Source organism: Gallus gallus, chromosome 2, assembly GCF_016699485.2.
Source record: "Gallus gallus isolate bGalGal1 chromosome 2, bGalGal1.mat.broiler.GRCg7b, whole genome shotgun sequence".
NCBI lineage: Eukaryota > Metazoa > Chordata > Aves > Galliformes > Phasianidae > Gallus > Gallus gallus.
In genome coordinates, this window is record NC_052533.1 from 53511313 (window position 1) to 53532542 (window position 21230).

At 43.6% G+C, this 21230-nt stretch overlaps 1 protein-coding gene across 4 annotated transcripts in view; it reads left to right on the forward strand.

The window, feature by feature from the left end:
* CNTNAP2 (contactin associated protein 2) overlaps nucleotides 1-21230 on the forward strand; it is a 909905-nt gene that overhangs the window by 558085 nt on the left and 330590 nt on the right. For all 4 annotated transcript variants that reach the window (XM_025147595.3, XM_025147597.3, XM_025147596.3 and 1 more), the window contains one exon: nucleotides 1532-1703. In XM_025147595.3, coding sequence (XP_025003363.2) covers nucleotides 1532-1703 — 172 coding nt within the window. The remainder of the gene's footprint in view (nucleotides 1-1531; nucleotides 1704-21230) is intronic.

Here is a 21230-nt window from a genome sequence, read left to right on the forward strand (position 1 = left end):
TGTCAGGGAAGGTTATGGAGCAGATTGAGGGAGATCACGCGGCATGTGTGGGACAACCGGGGGATCAGGTCTAGCCAGCATGCGTTCACAAAGGGCGGGTCCTGCTTCACCAACCCAATCTCCTTCTATGATCTAGTGACCTGTCTGGTGGATGAGGGAAAGGCTGTTGATGCAGTCTACCTAGACTTCAGCAAAGCCTTTGACACTGTCTCCCACAGTATTCTCCTGCAGAAGCTGGCAGCCTATGGCTTGGACAGATACACTCTTGGCTGGGTAAGGAGCTGGCTGGAGGTCCAGGCCCAGAGAGTGGTGGTGAACGGAGTTAAATCCAGCTGGCGACCGGTCACAAGTGGTGTTCCCCAGGGGTCAGTGCTGGGGCCTGTCTTCTTCAATAGCTTTATTGATGACCGGGATGAGGGCATTGAGTGCACCCTCAGTAAGTTTGCAGATGACACCAAGTTGGCTGGAAGTGTCGATCTGCCTGAGGGTAGTGAGTCCCTACAGAAGGATATGGATAGGCTGGATAGTTGGGCTGAATCCAATGGGATGAGGTTCAACAAGACCAAATGCTGGGTCCTGCACTTTGGCCACAACAACCCCAGGCAATGCTACAGGCTTGGGGAAGAATGGCTGGAAGACTGTGTAGAGGAAATGGACCTGGGGATATTGACTGATGCTCGACTGAACATGAGCCATGTGCCCAGGTAGCCAAGAAGGCCAATGGCATCCTGGCTTGCATCAGAAAGAGTGTTGCCAGCAGGAACAGGGAATCGTCCCCCTGTACTCAGCACTGGTAAGGCCACGCCTCAAATACTGTGTCCAGTTTTGAGCCCCTCGCTGTAAGAAAGACATCGAGGCCCTGGAGCGTGTCCAGAGAAGGGCAACAAAGCTGGTGAGGGGTCTGGAGCACAAGCGTTACGAGGAGTGGCTGAAGGAGCTGAGATTGTTCAGTCTGGAGCAGAGGAGGCTCAGGGGAAACGTTATTGCTCTCTATAACTACCTGAAGGGAGGTTGTAGTGGGCTGGGGTTCGGCTTCTTCTCTCGTGTGACCAGTGATAGGACTAGAGGGAATGGCTTCAAGCTGCGCCAGGGAAGGTTGAGGCTGGATGTTAGGAAATACTACTTCTCTGAAAGGGTAGTCAGGCACTGGAATGGGCTGCCCAGAGAGGTGGTGGAGTCACTAACCCTGGAGGTGTTCAAAGAACATTTGGACGTTGTGTTGAGGGATGTGGTTTAATGAGAACCATTGGTGATGGGTGGATGGTTGGACTGGGTGATCCTGTGGGTCTTTTCCAACCTTCGTGATTCTATGATTCTATGAAAAAGCTAGTAGAAGAATCATCAACTATACTGTATAAATTCTTACAGGTAGTTCCAGTGATTTAACAGCATTGCAATGAAATCTAATAATTGTGCCCCATTTTGCCTTTTTCCTCTTGTCTAGAAAACATGTCTTTTCCAGTGGGAAAAAATGCTGCCTTGATTGTCAGTATGTGAAATTAAGAATGCTATTTCTTCTGCTGCTTTTCAGGGTTTCCTCTACAGATGAATGACACAGATCACTCACTATTTCACCATTCATTTCAAGGATGCATGCAGTTTATTCATGTGGATGATCAGCTGGTGGATTTGCAAGCAGTAGAGCAAGGCCAGCTGGGAAGCTTTGCCAATGTCAGCATTGACATGTGTGCCATTATTGACAGGTAAGTCGCAGAAACATCACTAATACTGTAAAACTGATATACATCCTGAATATTCTGAAAGTATACAGTGATATAGAATGATGCTTAGAAGATAAAGATGATGGCTTTAGGTTATGGATTTTGCAGTGCTTGGGGGGAAATTTCATCTCCAGTTTCTACTTTCTCAGGCAGAGGGAGCGAAGAGTGATTGTAAGCCAAATTCAGTTTACATGTCAACAATATGATTTTCCTGAATAGAGAAAACTGTCCAAAAAGTCACACATTTTATAAGTTTCTTAAATATATGTTATAGTGATCATTTTGCGGCCAGAAGTTGTTTCCTGGCTCCATTGCCTTCTCGTATCAATGAATTCCTTGGAGAACTAAATAAGTGTGCAGGCTTGCATTTATTACCTGGAAAATTGTGCATAAACTTGATTAAAATAATGCTTTTGTGTTCTGGTTTATGTTTTTCTGTTTTATTTCCCACCAAACTGAGAAGAGTAATTGAGATGTAACTCAATAATTCCAAAATCTTAATACAGTAGCAGACTTTTGCTTTGAGATTTACTTATTAAGCTTGTGTTGACTTCTGTTTCTTCTAATTTACAAAGTCTTGTTCTTTAGCAAACTTAATACTATTAATTAAAATGTACTAGGACAGACAGGGAAGGAGTAAGTGACTCAGCTCAGCTTCTCATGAAAATTACCTAAGTTTTAAATAATTGCATGTCTGCTGGAAAGTTGACCATGACATTTTTTATGATTTTCTTTTGAAAGAAGCAAAGATCACAAGATTGAAGAATCCTAGAATAATTTAGGTTACAAGAAGCACCATGAGTTCATATAATTCAACTTTTGCTCAAAGTGAGGCCAACATCAAAACTGCAACATGTTGCTCAGGGTCATTTCCAGTCAAATTATAAGTACCTCCAGTGGTGGGAATTCCACAAATTATCTGACTCTGGATATCATCAGCAAATGCCATAACCATGAATATCCCTCCTTTCTCCTCCTTTTCTTGAGATATTAATTGCTGAATATAATGTCATATAAGATGGAATATCCCTTTGGCCAGTCCTCTCCCTGTACTTTGCCCATCCCCAGTGTACAACGGGACACATGGTTCTATGGAGGGAGAGCCTCATTTCTGTGCAAGCCCTCTTCAACAATGGCCAAAAAAGTGTTTTATTCCAAAGTACTTTAGCCACAACAGCAAAGAACCAGTACTGTACCAGCTGTCATTGAAGAAGTTTAACTACATAATTTCATCCCAGTCAGAATGGGTACAGCAGTTTAACGTTAAAGAGTGTCCTTTGTAAAGTGACAGTGACTTGGTTTTGGCATGTCAGGACACTTTGGATTGTTGCTTCTCATGGACATGTTGATAGTTAAAAACCATAGCAAGAAGGGGAAATAGATGAAGGGCTGAAGTCAAAGAGAAGAATGTTGTCTCCTACCATACTAACGTTAGAAAGGCCTCATGTTGTTAGCATTTGATAGCTTGAATTGATTAATCTTATTTTGAATCTTTGATATTTTGTAAATAGACTTGGAAGAAAAGATGTGAATGTTCATCTAATTTAGCGTCTGCTTTTCTCGAAGGGAATAAACTTAAGCTCACGGAGTACTTAGTCTCAATCCTACTTAGTCTAATAGACATTGGCATTAACTCCATTATCAAATTGAAGCTAGTCAGAATTAGCCTTTTCAATGTATTACAGTGTTATTAAAAATACCTGACAATGTGGGTTTATTACAATCAGAGAAATGCAATGCAATTATGAAAAATAGAAGCTCCCTATATGTCAAGCATTTTATTTTCAAAGTGAAATTCCTATACATATTTTCTTTTACAAGATATGCTGTATTTAAGTAGTTCATATATTGTAATACAATGATACATGCTAAACGTATGAGGAATACACTGTGATACATTAAACTATTGATGTATTTTGTATACTTAACATGCATTTTATAATTCTACATAATAAAAAAGACATAATATTTGTGTTTATAATACAATGTAATAAGCAATATTTTTCAGATGTTTACATATGTTTTCTTCATATATAAAGAGGTACACCATGTTTCTTCTGCCACCTTCCACTTTGCTGTTCCCCATTATATATGCTAAGTATATATAAATGGATAATCAATACCAAAGTACATGTAAACAATAAATACAACCAATATAAAAATTTATGTATATAAAACTAAAATTTAAAGCATGTCTTTTATGCTTTCTATACACTAGCAGATTGTGCAGCAAGCAGAGAAAAAATTCTGTGATCACTGGAAATTCAGAGTGTGCATATAAAATTAAAGTTATTTTTTTGTAAGAATTGAGATGCCACCTAATTTTTTGCATTCCCGTGATCAATTATATTTATTTGTAGCTTGCTGTATAATCAAAGGGTATACAGATCAATAAGTACACAGGAAGATAGGCTGGAAAGATTATTGCGTTATAGAGGGATAATCGGAAATAAATGGAAAGCTTACCTGTGTCCTGGGCTCGCTGAGAAAGACTCCAAAAGGAGCAACCTCCAGAAAGAGACCCTTCTTCAGTGGCACTCAACACTTAAATGGGGTCTAGAAGAGGTGCACCCAGACTCCACCCCTTCTGGTCACACAGGTGAATTGCCTTCAACTGTGCTCCAACTGCTGACTCAGTGCTTGCCTCAGGTGGCCAATTAGAGGTTCAAGCCATGATTCAACAAATCCCATACACTCCACCCCTTCATGGCATGAACCAATGATTGAGTTTACTAAAGGGTGAGTCTTAACTATTACAAAAATATGACACGTCACAACACGTATACAATTTCCCATCGCAATGTATGTTGACACAATTTAAGATGAGTGATGATCAGTGAAAGTTCATGTTCTTTCATGGGCTCGATGGTGTTACAGGAGGCACGTGGTGATGAGATGCAAGTCCAGCCTTTGCTCCATCAGTCCCTCGTAGACCATCACCGGGTGTCGCACATGATCTCACAGCTACACTGGAATGCTTTGATGGCATTTTGTTCCTTCCAGTGGTCCTGGAGGCTCAGAGGCTCACGGGGAGTAATACAGATGTTTCAGGGCTACCAGGAGGTGAAGGTCTGCCCTCCAGGGCAAGATACAGGCTGTATTTCTAAGCTGGGTCAACACTTCAGCTTGTACAGGGGCACACCCAGGCCGCCTGTGCCATACCTTCTGGCCAGATGTCTGCAGCTGCATAACTGTATCAGGCACCAAAGGGGGTGTCCTGATCTTCTATAGGGATACGATGGGGGTCCCTTGAGCAATGAAGATTGGAGTGTTGACCACAATATGCTTAGGCCATGTATGTATAACCAGAGGGACTACCAAGCTTCCCACCTCCAATAATCTCACCCAAAGTGCAAGTAGGCCACACCACTTTGGTCCTACCTGCATCTTCCAAGGCCATTCTATTCTATGGGTACCCGGATCTAAATTCTCAGGGGCAGGGAGCAGAAGATAATTTTCATTGCCACTCTGGGGTCTTACCTGATTATCTCCTAGTTTTAGTTACTGGAAGAACTTCTGCTTCTTCCAGTGTTCGAATATTGTGCCTGGTCCGCAAGTGCTCTGTCTCCCTCAGATCAGCTACTAGCTTGGCAGCCTCTGAGGGACAGACTCTGAGGCCAAGGAGTTCAGTTTAGAGACTGGAGTCCCCTACAGATGGGAAGGGGCCTGCTGCAAGATCAAATCTCTCATACCCACTGAAAATCTTACCATATCTGGGCTGTCAGATGTATCTTCATAGATTGCTTCTCTTATACCCAATTCACAAATGTAATTGGGAAGGTCCTCCATGGAGGACAATAACCCTGTAACAGTATATCTGATTTATTAGGCCAGACCATACAGCACACTGCCATCAACCAATCTATTATGGAATGGTTTTCATTGGTATATCGGATGCCAGCGTATAGCCTCTGCCTAAGGGCAGGGCGCACAGTCATAGTTGCCAATTTAGATATTTCTGGCCTGTTAACTACAACACTTTTTGCCCGAGTCCTATGATCTTAATAGTCAAGTTGGCACATTTTCTCTAGGCTTCTGTCAGAACCGTTGTACTAGGTCCATTAATTCTGTTGCCACGTATGGCCAGGCCGTTACATGTGAGTGAGTTTGGGCAGGGGGCCACTGGTCAGGTTCACCCCTACTGGTCTATCTTGTATCTTTTTTGTGTTTTGAGTTATAGTAGGATGGACCTCCAAGGGATCCGTTGCAAGCAGAGCATCGAGATCCAATTTAGAAGTTTTATTTTCCTGATCAACCAGGTCCATTGATTCCGGAATCTAGACTGAAATATTACGGACCTGCCTTATTGGAAAATTCCAAGTTGTTTTTATCCCCGTCAGTATACTGAGTTCTTGCTCTAATTTTTCAGTGCGGTCTTGCAATAACTGGTTTTCATTTTCTAAGGTATTGGCCCTCATTTCAGCCTGGTTTAAAGCATTTAACAGTGGCCATACCACCGCAGAGGCAGCTAACTGCCATCCTTTTGTAATTAGTATATCTTTGCTTAGCCCAAGAAAATAGTCTGTCACGTGGAATGGGGAGATATTTCCCATAACGCACAGGGGACTCCATTTTTCAGTTATGGAAGGTAATTCATAATAGTAGGATCCCAGAAATCCTGGGTTCCATCCAGAGAACATTTTGTCTAGGGGGCATAATGTTCTCCTCCTGACCCATTTACAGATTTTCCAAAGAAAATATATTATATATATATATATGTTTAGTATATTTGGCCTGCCTGGATCACCAAGTATATAATCAACAAATATACAGAGTAACATGGTTAGATCAGTATCCACAGATAGTATAGCTTACTGATTATAATCAGTAATAGATGAAAAATGCTCACCTGTGTTGTATGCTTACAGAAAAGACTCCAAAAGGAGCAATCTCAAGAAAGAGATCCTTCCCTACGGACAGTCAGCCCTTAAATGGAGTCTAAGAGGGGTGGAGCCAGGCTTCACACCTTCCAGTCACACAGATGAATTGCCTTCAACTGTGCTCCCACAGCTGACTCAGCGCTTGCCTCAGGTGATCAATCAGAGGTTCAGGCTATGATTCAACAGTTCCCATACATGCACTTCATCTGAGTCATCTGCCTCACCCCCAGCTCAAGCATCGCTCCCCTAGGCTCATCTCTGATGAGCCTCATTTTGTCCCCTTCCCCCATTGTAGCTAGTTTAAAGCTCTTTCGATAAGCCCTGCTAGCTCCTGTGAGAGGATTTATTTCCCCCTTTGAGATAGTTGGGTTCCATGCAGGGACAACAGGCTAGGGGCCCAGTAAACTGTCCCATGATCAAAGAACCCAAAGTTTCTGCCTTGACACCAGCCTCTGAGCCAATTATTCATTACTTCTGTTTTCCAAGCCCACTCTGTGTCCTTCACTGCCCCTGAAGGTATAGAACAAAAGATCACTTGTGCTCCGCTCCCTGAACTAAACACCCAAAACCTCTGAAATCTCGTTTCATAGTTCATAGGCTTCCCTGTGCAATTTCATCACTGCCCACCTGAACTATGAGTACTGGAAAGTAATCAGTGGACCTAACCAGCTTTGGGAGTTTTCTAGTTATGTCACTGACCTGGGCCCCAGGAAGGCAGCACACTTCCTGACAGCTCGTGTCCAGTCTGCATATGGGGCCTTCAGTTCTCTGAGAAGGGAGTGACCCACCACATCCATCCTTCTTTCTTTCCTGACAGAGGCAGTCTCAAGGTGTGGGGGTGACCACCTCGCCTTAGGCTTCCTCATAGGCAGATCCTCCACTGCCTCCCCACTCACTTCCCCTTCAATTTTCAGCATCTCAAACCTGTTGCGTAGTGGGTGTGGGGGAAGCAGGTTAGGCAGGCAGGGGGGGCTCCTGTGATGCCAAGCTGGGACTCTCTTCCAACCGTCCTCATCTGTCAGGTCTGTCCGACTGTTAGAGGGCAGGGGGTCAACCACTTTTCTGGGGGTATCTCCCTGGCACCCTTCCTTCTGGCACACCAGCAAGTCACTCCACCAGTCAAGCTCTCACTCCACCAGTCAATCTCCCACTCACACTCTCTGATGGTCCTTAGTCTCTCCACCTCCTCCTTGGGTTCCACTACCAGGCTGAGAAGCTCATCCACTTGCTCGCACCTCACACAGGTGGAATCCCTGTCACCCTACCTGGGCAGCAGCAGGCTCAGGCACTCCCTGCAGTCAGAGACCTGAACAAGCACATTTCTGGGCAGGCCCTCCATCTGGGTCACCACAGCCTTTTTGGAATAAGCCTGCTGTCTGGTGGAGACCATGTTTAGGCCTCTGGTCTCAGATACTGCCAAGAGGAAAGCTGGTCTTCTGAGCAAGAGGGACAACACTTACGCTTCTCACCACTTGACCCACCTCCCACACCCACAGCTGCAGCGCCGTATAGGCAGTGTGGGCTGTACTCACTCGCTGAACCTCCCCATTCTCAGTGAGCAGCAACAGCAGTTACTCACCTACTGTGCTCCCCAAGACTATTTAAAGCAGCCAGGTGCCAAGGGCAGGTGATAACACATTTGTAGGGTGTTTAAACTGTGCCACTAATGTACCAGCTCTACCCCTGCTTGCTCAGCAGCCCACCCACAAGCTGCCAGCCCCCCAGCACAAGCGCAGCAGTGTTGTTGGCTTCAAAAAAGCCTTAAAAAGAGTTTTTTTGTTGGCCTCTTTTCACTCCAGATCCCTTGCTCAGTGCAGTCATATCTGCTCTGAAGCTAGTCTCTGCAGCAAAAATGAAGGGAACTAGGCAACTTGCCAAAGGCAAGGGCATCAACTACCTTTCTGAAGGTCATTGGTAAAGTATTTATATGACTTAATAGAGTCTGTTTCATATTTCAAAGGGCAGTGTTAGCAAGATGAGAAACATTTTTAGGAAAATACATCATCTATTAATCTTATATGTTTTCCTAACTTGGGCATGAAAAGTCTTAATAAAGCCCAAAGGAATGCTGAACAGTAGGTGAGCATGGGTCTGTGACACAAAGCAATGTGTGCTTCTGCCTGTATTGTTTTGTCAGATGTGCTTCCTCTTTGAAAAATAAAAGGCAAAAAGGATCAAGAAAATGTCCAATTACTACCCCAAATTATGCTATTCAGAATAATTTGAAGTGTAAAGATAACATTTTCAAATACTCGTATGACTTTTTTTGCTTCAGTTTTTATGCATTCATATTGAGCTTTCTATGATAAGCGAATAGTTTCTAAAGTGGCTGAAGATTGCCTTCAATGATTAAAAGGATAGCTGGCAGAAAAGGGCAAGAAATATCAAGGCAAGGATGACTCTACAACAGGCCTTTTGTGCCATGTCTATTTTCATCACATGTGGAGACACATGTGGAGACACTGTATGCTAAGTAATATTCATGCATTTCTAAATGAAGATATGTAGGTAAGTGAATAGACTGAAAGAAGCAGCAAAGTAAATGGAAACTTCCAGCTGGAAGTCGTCATCATCTTTCTTGAAGACTGAGTATACTATGTGCAAAAATATATTATTAACAGTGTATTTCTTGAGTCATTTTCACCTTTAATGGAAATTCAGACTGGTTTTGGGACATCTATCCTATTTGGAGGCGGAATCGAGTGCCTAAGAAGTTAAGGAACATGTACAAGGGGGTTACAAATGAATGCAGAATTTCCTAAAAGCATGGTGGGGGAGAAAGGAAGAGAGAGAGAGAGAGAAAAAGAGAGAGAAAGATAGAAAAAAAAAAAAAAAGCGGTTAACAATATTGTGAAGTCATTTGTTAATCAAAGCTAACAAACTTACTCAGCAGTGTAGCTAGCTTATTTAATTAAATGTGCCCTCAGCCTAAATTGGTCTTCTTAATGATCTTGCTGCTGTTAGACACCAACAGCACCATGGCATTTTGTTCAAATTAATGCTGACAACCTGTAGATGACATCTGTAATGCTGATGATAAAATATGAAGAATTCATCAAGTCCATAAATACTGAAATAAAGGTATATAATTGTCTTTCTTTTCCTCCTGCTATTATTTAAAAAATGCTTGTCAAATTTTCATTATGCAATTTCTCATATCTAAACTATCCTATTGTAACAGATGAGAAATATGACATATATGTTCTGTTTTGCTCAAAGTATTGAAGTGGTAAAATCTATAATATCTTGTGAAGTTCACAACTTTCCATATTTTCTAGATCTCACTAACAGGGTAGCAGTACTTTCTGTAATCTGCCCTCAGCTTAATACATATTGGCCATATATACAGCCTTTTGTCACACTGTTAAACTTTAAAATGTTAAAACCTTAAAATCCTCAAGTCCATTTTATACTACTAATACTGAGCACACTGGCACCCACTAATATTTAATGATTTTCAGTGAGTGGAATTTCTTACTAAAAATGACATATCTCAGCATTTGTCAGGAAGACTGTATAAAGTAATAGTGTTCATTGTATTTTCTGGAGCCATTGGATACATTTTTTTTTATTTATTTTTTTTTTCCCTGTAATTCTCTCTCCACAATTCCTGATTTCCTTCCAGTCTGTCTTGAATTTTTGATACTATGCAGAAGGGAAGGCTATTGTCATAGATAACCTAGACCTCAGCCAAGCCTTTGACACTATCTCCTACAGTATTCTCCTGGAGAATCTGACAGCCCATGGTTTAGGCAGGTACACATTTTGCTGGGTAAAGAACTGGATGGATGGCTGGGCCTAGAGAGTGGTGATGAATAAGGTTAAATCCAGCTGACAACTGGTCACTCATGGTACTCCCTGGGAATCAGTATTGGAGCCTTTCCTGTTTAGAATCTTTATTGATAACCTGGATGAGGGTATTGAGCACACCCTCAGTAAGTTTGCAGATGACACCGACTTGGGAAGAATTACTGACCTGCCTGAGGGTTAGGAAGGCCTTAGAGAGGGAATGGGACAGGCTGGAGAGCTGGGCTGAGTCTAGTGGGATGAAGTTCAGCAAGATCAACTGCTGGTCACAATGACCCCAGGCAATACTACAGGCTTGGGGCAGAAAGACTGAAAGACTGTGTAGAAGAAACAGACAGGGGCTGTTGTTTGACACTTGACTGAACATGAGACATCATGTTGGATGTCAGGAAAAAATTCTTCATTGAAAGGGTGTGATTAGGTGCTGGAACAGGCTGCCCAGGAAGATGGTGGAGTCACCGTCACTGCAGGGGACATTTAGATGTACTGAGGGATGTAATTTAGTGGAAAATAGTGGTGGTAGGTGAACAACTGGACTGAACAGTCTTGGAGGTCTTTTCCTACCCTGGTGATTCTATGGGGTTTTTTTTGTTTTTTCTTTCCCCACACACATTACAAAATTACAATACAAACATCTATTTTAGCTAACTAGTTTTGCCAGCTAGTTTCCCCAGACCTCCATCAGTTTGTGTAGAACAATGTAGTTTAGAAGGAAAACAATAGACTTGTAATGTTAATTGTCTTGCACTCATAATTGAAGAAAAAGTGAATGCAGAGTATTGAAGAGGTTATAATAAATGCAAATATAATGCAATATAGTAAATACAAAGAGGTATTGTGTGTTCCATTGAAACTTCTCTCCAGAACTTGTAGTTTTTTTTTTTTTTTTTTTTAATTAAGGATTATAACTTTGCTCTTAACCTCTTTGACACAGCAGTTACCTTGATAAAATGAAATACGCTTTTCTTCCTTTTGCCTTTAACTCCATGTATCCCCCCTTCACATAGTAACATCATTAGGGAGTCACGTGATATTTCTGCTGCTTCGCCTTCTACCATCCTCTGGGGAAGAGAACACACAGAATCCTGTTAGGTGTTCTGTGTTCCTGGACATGGAGCAAGGGAAGAAGATATTCCCTTTTAACAGCATACAAACGCCCCTGTAAAAGTATATTTCAAGATATAGTTCAGAAGACAATACAGGGACAAGTGGCTTACCCTTTCCAAAAGTCAGTGAAGTCACCAAATAGAGATCCTGCTTCCTCAACTGCTAACCCTTAAATGAGAGTGAGGAGGGAGGAATGCCCCCCCCTTCTGGTTTCCCAGGTGCATTGCTGGCACCTGTGCACCCTGGGTTAGCCACACCTTTTTACATGTTAATCACAGGTTCAGACTGTGACCTAACAGTTCCCATACCCTCAACCCCTTCACATCGTGAGTCCATGACTGAGCAGGTCAAGAGTAAGCACTCACTGTTTTGGCAATCCAGAATGCAATTAATACTGTACATTGTGATGCATGTACAATACCTGTTGTGATGTAGGATGTTAAGGCACAAAAGGTGTTTGCTGACAATCTTTTGTGGTCAAATTGTACCAGTATTTTACATTCCTGGGAAGGCATATATTCCTCAAAGACCATTTCAGGCTCAGGTTTGCTGGCTCCCAAAAGTTCAACAGTTCATCACCAGATGTTATGATGATTCTTCACAGACACTGGAGCATATTGGAGCAATGTTGCTCCCATCCATGGTCCTGTGAACTTAATCTCAAGGACAGTACTATAGATAGTAAATTGGCACAATGAGGAGTAAGTCTGCCCTCCAGGATAGGATATAGGCTATATTTCAGTCTTCAGTTAATACCTCCACTTGCAGCAGGGCATATCCAGGCCTTTGGTACTACTACCTTTGGCCTGATATCTGTGGCTAGATCACTGTATCTGATATCAAATAAGAGGATTTTGATTTGCCATATGGACATGAGCAACATCCCCTTTGCAATTAAAATTGGAGTGTCACCTATTATCTCTGTTGGCCATGTACCAACTATTGGAGAATTTACCAATCCTTCAGCCTCCCGTAATCTCCCCCAAGGTGCAAGTGGACCACACCACTTTGGTCCTACTTGTGCCTTCTAAGGTCATTTCACCTTACATTTTCCAGGCTCTAAGTTGTCAGGAGCAGAAAATTATTCATGATGCTGTAGGATTAATAGGTATACAGATACAAGGCTCAGTGGAAGTCAGCCCTTAAATGGGGTCTAGGAGAGGTGGAGCCAGGTTCCACCCCTTCTGATCACACAGGTGAAGTTGCCTTTGCCTGTGCTCCCACGGCTGACTCAGTGCTTGCCTCAGGTGGTCAATCAGAGTTTCAGGCCATGATTCGGCAGTTCCCATACAGATACCCATTTGGGGCTTAAGTGAGGTATCTTGACCTGACATTTGTATCCTAAGTGGGGAGGCCAAAGTTGTTTACAACATTCTTAAGGCATTGGGTCTGCTATCTCTTGGTCTCCCATTCAAATCCTGCAGGGTTTCATAGAGTTCACTGTTCCACTCCTACAGGGACTGTGAATCTACATTCAGAGCAGCCTTTCAAAATTCCATTATATATTTCTATTAGGCCTGCTCTCATTAAATTGTATGATAAATGAAATTACTATTCAGTATTCTTGTCTTTGGCCCACTTCTGTACAGTTGAACCTGTGAAGTGTGTACCTTGCTCACTCTCGGTGACCTAAGAAGTCCCGTATGATGCCATCAGCCTAGTTAATGCTTTGACAGTATAGGCTTGATTTGCTTTTGGTACAGGATAGGCTTGCATTAGTCCACTCACTGTAAATACACATTAAGGCATATCTGGCCCACTCAAATCAAGGAAAGGGACCTATATAATCAACCTGCCACTGCTGTAATGGGTTGTGTCCTCTAGAGAGATGGGCTGTCATTTCCAGAAGGGGCCTCAGTCTCATTCTTCAAGCAAGTGTCACATTCCTGATATGCTTGAACAATGACTGGAAACTGCATAGGCAGTCCCTACGCATTAGCCACTGTTCACATGGTCTTTTGTCCTGCTAGTCATAGTTTCCAATGTAGCCAGTGGGCAATGTCTTTCGCTAGTGCTTTTTCCAGACATCTAATTGGAGCCAGTGTGTCAGCTTCATCATTGCCTGGTGATTGCAATGGTTGATGATAGGAGGCATGGTATGCTTGTACCGTCCTATGTCTAACCATGTTCCATATATCAGCCCACCTATCTTCACCCCAGATAGGTCAGTCATATTGTCCAGTCCTGAGTAGCCCAATGTGCTATCCAAAAAGTGAACCCTCAGCGGAACGCCCATCTATGCAGATAATGCACTGTCACCTGGTTCTTGAGTTATAACGACCCGCACAGCTCATGGATCAGCCTATTGGATACTTAGTCCATTCCTCTCTTCAAATCATACCATTCCAGTTGAGGGATAGTATGTGACAGCTTATAATTTACTTGGGTTCTCTCTGCTAAATCCATACATGTACCAGGCATCTTCTGGGACAGAAAATTTCCCTTCCTGTATGGGACTCTTCTCTGAAGAAGTGAATATTATTTTCTCAGGTGTTTTGCTGTGATACGTTATTGGGCCAAGTATCTTTTGCAGTTCTTTCAATGTGGACAGTGACAGGTAGCTTCTTTGACTAAAACAGGGAACACCATGTGCCACTGTTTGTGTCTGGGCCACCCCCATCTTAGGAACATGGGTTAGGTCTCTTACGCCTGGATAGGTCAAATTGTTTTAACAACCACCTGTGCAGATTGTGTTAGTGGATGTACTACCCACAGTGCAGAGCAGGTAGCCACTAACTGCTTCTCAATCATACTATGTCTTTCTTCTGTTCCATGCCAAATGATCCTGGAATGGAATAAAGTATTCTGAATTTTAAGGGTTATAGCCACAAATATCTTGTTTTGTAGAGAGAACTGACCTTGGTAGTTTATCTTGCTTTGCAAGCAGGTGTTCCACTTGGGTTTTGCATTACACACTAGCCACATGGGTACAGTATGCAAGTAGAAAAAACTCTGCAGACCCTGGGTAGAATAAAAGCAAGAGAGAGGCTGCAGTGGGTGACACAGGAAAAGTGTATTTTAAAACAGAAGACACCCTGCTGATGCTACCTATCAAATCCACTGCCTTCATGTTCCTTCTTTTTCTCCTACTCAGCATTTTGCTCCTCTCTCAAGGGTTGGTAAATAACATTGCACTTGCTTAGGGAGTTTCTGCTTGCTGCTTAACAGGATTATCTGAAGTGGATGCCTGCGTGCATGCTTGTGTGGGTATGTTGAATAAAACTCATAACACTTGGTGCTGCTATGAGTGTGTAGTTTGCTTGCCTCTGCTCCTGGCACATCCTGTCTCTCAGATCCAAAAGTACCTGAAAACACCCAACCCCATACTTGGCCTCTTTTTGTTAACTGATATGAAGGCTTCACCAGCTGTGCTAAGTAGAGTATAAAGGATTGCCAATATCCCAATATACCTAAAAACTCTTGCAGTTGTTTCAATGTTGTGGGAGCCAGAAATGCTTGAACCTTGACTACAATGGCACTGGGAAAGACCATGGTCTTACTCAGTCACATGACACCCAGAAATTTAACTGATATGAAATAGTTTATGAATACGACATGAAATAGATATGAAATGGTTCTTGTGCCTTTCATTGGTTTACAGCCCACCCTTTCTCCTGTAAATGGGCAGTTAATTAAGTTACTGCCATTTATAATGCCTCCAGCAAATCACGTGTTAACATAAAGTTGTCAGTATAGTAATGTATCTTGACAGTAGATGGTTTATTCCAGTTTGCTACATCATACATCATCTGATTGTGACAAAATGTAGGTAAATACATGTGCTCTTCAGGCAGGACTTAAAAAGTCCACTACTTTCCCTCTCATGTAAACATGAACTGGTTCTGCAATTCCTCAGCAGTTGCAATGCTGAAAAACACGTTTGCCAGGTCCAGAATGCAATGATAAATTTTCTATCTCTCTCCTTAAAGTAACAATGAGAGACGCAATGTTGGGTATGTCTGCATGGATTGGCAGCATGATTTACTTTAATTCTCCGTAGTCAACCATCATCTTGATGCATACTGTCTGGTTTTCTTACCAGTCATAAGGGAGAGTTATATGGGCTGTGCACAGGCTTTAAAATTCATAGAACCATAGAATGGCCTGAGTGAAAAGGACAGCAATGATCATCTAGTTTCAACCCCCCTGCCATGGGCAGGGTCACTAACCACTAGACCAGACTGCCCAGAGCCACACACAGCCTGGCCTTGAATGCCTCCAGGGATGGGGCATCCACAGCCTCCTTGGGCAACCTGTTCCAATGTGTCACCACCCTGAGTGGAAAAACCTCCTCCTGATATCTAACCTAAATCTCACATCTCAGTTTAAAACCATTCTCCCTTGTCCTATCACTATCCATCCTCATAAACAGTCATTCCCCCTCTTGTTTATATACTCCCTTCAAGTACTGGAGGCCACTGAGGTCTTCCCAGAGCCTTCTCTTCTCCAAGCTAAACAATCCCAGTTCCCTCAAACTTTTATCACAGAAGATGCTTCATCCCTCTGATCATCTTAGTGGCCCTCCTCTGGACTTGTTCCAAGAGCTCTGTCTTTCTTCTACTGGGGGCCCCAGGCCTGGACATGGTACTCCAGGTTGGGCCTCACAAGAGCTGAGTAGAGGGGGACAATCACCTCCCTCTCTCTGCTGGCCACCCTTTTTTCAATGCAGCCCAGGATATAGTTGGTCCTCTGGGCTGCAAGCACACACTGCTGGCTCATGACCACCTTGCAAGTGGACATGGTTCAAGGTCTTGTTGAATCTCATTTAGGTTCACATGGTTTCACTTCTCCAGCCTGTCTAAGTCCCTCTGGATGGCTTCCCTTCCCTCCAGTGTATCAACTGCACCTCTCAGCTTGTTCTCAGGTGTCAATTCCTACACTCTCTGGTTATTGCATTGTCTTGGTCATCTCATCCTGCTCACCTGGGAGTCTATACTGTTGTGCATTTGGGATGTGGCACAGTTAAGGCAAACAGATGGACTCAGTTTTTGCATGGCCCATTAAAACTAATCACACTGCCCAGATGCTAACACATCTGTCTCAATCTGAACACTCCTACATTTGTCTGGAGAATTAGTCTCCAGTGAATGTCTATCTCCAATACATATTCAGGTTCCAAAGGGAAGGGGGGTCCTGATTTGTCACAGGGACATGATTTAGGTCCCCTTAGCAATTAAAACTGAAGCATGGATCACAGTGTCTGCAGACCATGTACCTACTACCTAGGTTGACTACCAAACTCCCATCCTCTGATAATCTCCCCCAGGGTGAAAGTAGGCCACACCACTTTGGTCCTACTTGCACCTTCCAAGGCCATGGGGTACCTGGGTTCTATGTTCTCAGGGGGAGGGAGCAGAAGATTATTGTCATTGTCAGTCTGGGGTCTTACTCGACCCCAGCATCAGTATTCGTGCCCATAATTTTGATCTTAAGCGGGGAGGCCCAAGTTGTCTTCAGGACACATGGTTTGCAATCTCGAGTCCTTTCATTCCAGTCCCACAGGGTTTCATAGTCTCTTTGTCCCCTAGTACGAAGAGTCCTACGGGGAATGAGAGTCTGTCTTTAGGGCAGATATTAGAATACCATTATAACATACAATAACACCTGCCTCCACTGGATTATATTGCAGGTGCAATCACCAGTTAGTGTGGTTTCCTTCTGCCCAGCATTGTACCACTGAACAAACTAAATGACTCCCTTGATCGCTCTCAATGACTTGGTGTCCCACAAGCGGACATCAACACAGTAAGTGCCTTCATGGTTTATGTCTGGTTTGTTTTTGGCACTGGATAGGCCTGCATTAGCCCACTTGCTCATGCAAGGTCAGGGCATATCTCGTCCCCTCAGACCAAGGGAGGGGCCCAATGTAATCAACCTGCCATCGCTGGAGAGGATTGTGTCCTCAAGCAAGATGGACTGTTGTTTCAGACAACAATCTCGGTTTCATCTTGGAGCAAGCATCACAGTCTCAGCATGTCTGGGCAATGTCAGATAGTTGTATGGGCAGCCTCCATGCTTCAGCAGCTGCCCACATTGTCTTTTGTCCTGCATGCCACAGCTTCTGATGTAACCAGCAGGCAATGATCTCGGATGGTGAATTCTCAATCCATCAAACTCGGGCCAGCATGTCAGCTTTGTCGTTTCCCGGTGATTGTAGGGATTGGTGACCAGAAACATGGTAGACATGTACCATCCTGTCTTTAACCACATTCCATATGTCTAACCACATATCTCTGCCCCAGATTGGTTAGGCATGAATAGTCCATTCCTGGGTGGCCCACTGTGCAATCCAAAGAGTGAGTACGCAGCCCAACTATCTGTGCAGATATTCAGGATAGCATCACCGGGTTCCTTGGTTACAACCATCCACACGACTTGCAGTTCTGTCCATTGGCTGCTCTGACCATCCCCCTCTTCAAACCAGACTGTGTTGGTGGACGGATGGTACACTATTGCTCTCCACTTGCTCAGGTTGTCCTTGCTGGACCCATCCATGCACCAGGCATAGAATCATAGAAACACTGGTTTCCAACACAAGGTTGGAAAAGACCTTGAAGATTATTGAATCTAACTGTGACCTAACCATACTACCCTAACTCTAACAACCCTCTGTTAAATCATATCCCTGAGCATCGTATTCAAATGGTTTCTAAGCACATCCAGGGATGGTGACTCAACCACCTCCCTGGGGAACCTATCCCAGGACTTAACAACCCTTTTTGTAAAGAAGTGTTTCCTGATATCCAACCTGAACTATCCCTGGCGCAACTTGAGGCCATTTCCCCTCGTCTTTTCATTGGTGATAGATGAAAGAAGACTAACCCCGCTCTCACTGTGATCACCTTTCAGGTATTGGAAGAGAGCAATAAGGTCTCCCCTCACCCTCCTTTTCCCCAGACTAAACAGCCCCAGTTCCTTCAGTCTCTCCTCATGGGGCATATTCTCCAAGTCCTTCACAAGCCTTGTTGCTCTTCCTTGGACCTGCTCCAGCACCTCAATGTCATTTCTGTACTAAGGTACCCAAAACTGAACACAGTACTCGAGGTGAGGCCTCACCAATACCAAGTACAGGGGCAGAATTTCTTCCCTAGTCCTGTTCATCTCACAGTTTCTGATACAAGCCAGGATACCATTGGCTTTCTTGGCCACCTGGGCACACTGCTGGCTCATATTCAGCTGACTGTCCATCAGTACACCAAGGTCCCTTTTCATCAGGCAGCTTTCCAGCCACGTGCTTCAGCTGTTGTGCTAAATGAGGTATAAAGGAGTGCCAGTATCCCAGTATACCTAAAAACTCCTGCATCTGCTTTGGTGTTGGGAATGCCTGAACCTTATCTATTACATGACTGGGTAGTACTTTGGTCTTCCCTGACCAAACTACCCCCAGGAATTCCACGGACAGGCCCGGACCTTGCACCTTCTGAGGATTTATAGCCTATCCTCTTTCTTGCAGATCAATAGTTAGTGAATCTGCTGGTTGTCCTACTGCCTCCAGTGAGTCATATGTCAACAGGAGATCATCAGTATAGTGATACAGCTAACATTATTATGTTTTCCCCAGTTTGCCAGTCCACACACCACTAGGTTATGGCAATATGTTGGTGAATGCATGTACCCCTGCGGCAGGACCTGAAAGGTCCCCTGCCTTTCTCCCCATGTAAACACAAACTGGTCTTGCGATTCTTCAGCAATTGGAATACTGAAGAATGCATTTGCCAAGTCTAGGACCCAATGGTAGGTTTCTACCTACCTAGTCAATCTGTCCATTAAGGAGGTAATATTGGTTATGGCTGCATGAACAAGCAGTGTGACCTTATTTAAATTCTGTATAATCTACTGTCTTTCTCCATGTTCCATTTGACTTTCGCATTGGCCATATGGGGGAATTATATGGGCTATGTGCAGGTCTTATAATGCCAACTTTTTCTAATTCCTGCACAGTCCTTGCTATCTCATCTTACTCCCCCAGGAGTCTATACTGTCTCACATTAGTAATTCGGCATGGTTCCAGAAGGCTAATAGGCTCATGCTTCACATGGGCTCTCAATATTGCCTGTACTGCCTGGACACTAATTCATCTCTGTCAGTCTGAACTCTCGCACAGTTGTCTCAAGAACCAGACCCCATAAAGCATTCATGCCCAAGATGTACTCTGGGACTGGGGTAACAGATGATTTATATTCCCAGGGCGGGAAATGCCCAAGCCCCAATTTCAGCCACATTTGGGTAACTGGAATGTCTGTTCCCCAAAGCCATGGATCATCACTCTATCCCCACTGAATTTAGTTTGATCTCCATAAATTATTGATGTTTCCACACCTGTGCCAACCAATGCCATAACCCTTTGTATATTCTCTCAGGACCAAAAAATTGTCAGCTCAACATAGGGCCTCCAGTCCTAGCCGGAAGCCCTAGTTACAGGGGGACCGGCATCCCCTATCACACAAGTAACTATGCAATTGCCACTTCTTTTTCCTCAGGTGGCTCAGGCATAGTGGCCCAGCTTACTTGAGGAGGATTTTCCTTTTACTGGGAACTAGGAAACCTTCCAAGTTCCACATTGTTGTTGGTAGTTTGTCAATAGTTCTCACCCCATGTTTTTTGGGGCAATTTTGAAATTTTTGATTGTCCTTCAACTGCCTTCATAGCTGGAGGAGGACATGATCGGGCTGGCAATAAATTTTCACCAATTGAACCCCAGCCCAGATAAGTCGTTAAACATTTGTTTTCAGGATACCTGTATGGGTCCCAACTGAGCAGTCCATGAGGTGGGTCTCCTGGTTTTAGTTACAGGGAGGACCTCCATTCCTTCTGATGTTTGGATATCGCGCCTGGTCCAAAGTCACTCTGTCTCCCCTAGATCAGGCACCAATTGGACAGCCTGTTGGATAATGGCCTCCAAGGTGACTAAGGGGTTCATTATGGACACCAGCATCCAATACTAGTGGGAAGCAGCTTGTTGTAATATCAAATCCCTCATCCCTGCTGAAAACTTCACCAAGTCTGGACTCTCAAAGGCATCATCATCTATTGCCTCCTTCACTCCTAATTCTCTAATATAATTTTGAAGTTCCTCCATGGAGGTCCATAGACCCGTATTTATCAGAACAACACTTTTGTTGTGCCATGTGAGTCTATATGCCACCATTAACCATTGAATTAGGGAATGGTTTTCATCATTATGTATCACAGCTGCATATAGCCTCTGTCTGACAGCCAGATGTGTGGTAATGGATGCTAGTTTGGAGATCTCAGGCCCATTAATAACCACACTTTCGGCACCCACATCCCATAATCTCAACAGCCAAGCTGACATGCTCTCTTGTGGTCTTTGCTTAAATTATAACAAATCCGTGAGATCAGCAGCTGTGTACGGGCACGTCATTGTGTGTAATGTGGTCTGTTTAGGGAGCCACTGTTCAGATGCCAACCCAACAGGCAAATTCAGCAATTAGCAAATTTGATCTCACTCTCCCTGCTGAAGTAGTTGTACAGGTGACTCAGGAAGGGTTTGGTTGAGGGCCGTGGCAGTGCCAGGATTCTGTTCAGACCTTGATTTTTTTGTTTGTTTGTTTGTTTGTTTGTTTGTTTTATCAGATATGGCATGGGGAAGAAGAGAGATACAGTATAACTGAGAAGGAGTTATTGGCTACCTATTCTGTATTGCAGGCTGTAGAATCAATAATGCAAACAGCAGAGGTAATAGTAAAAACAG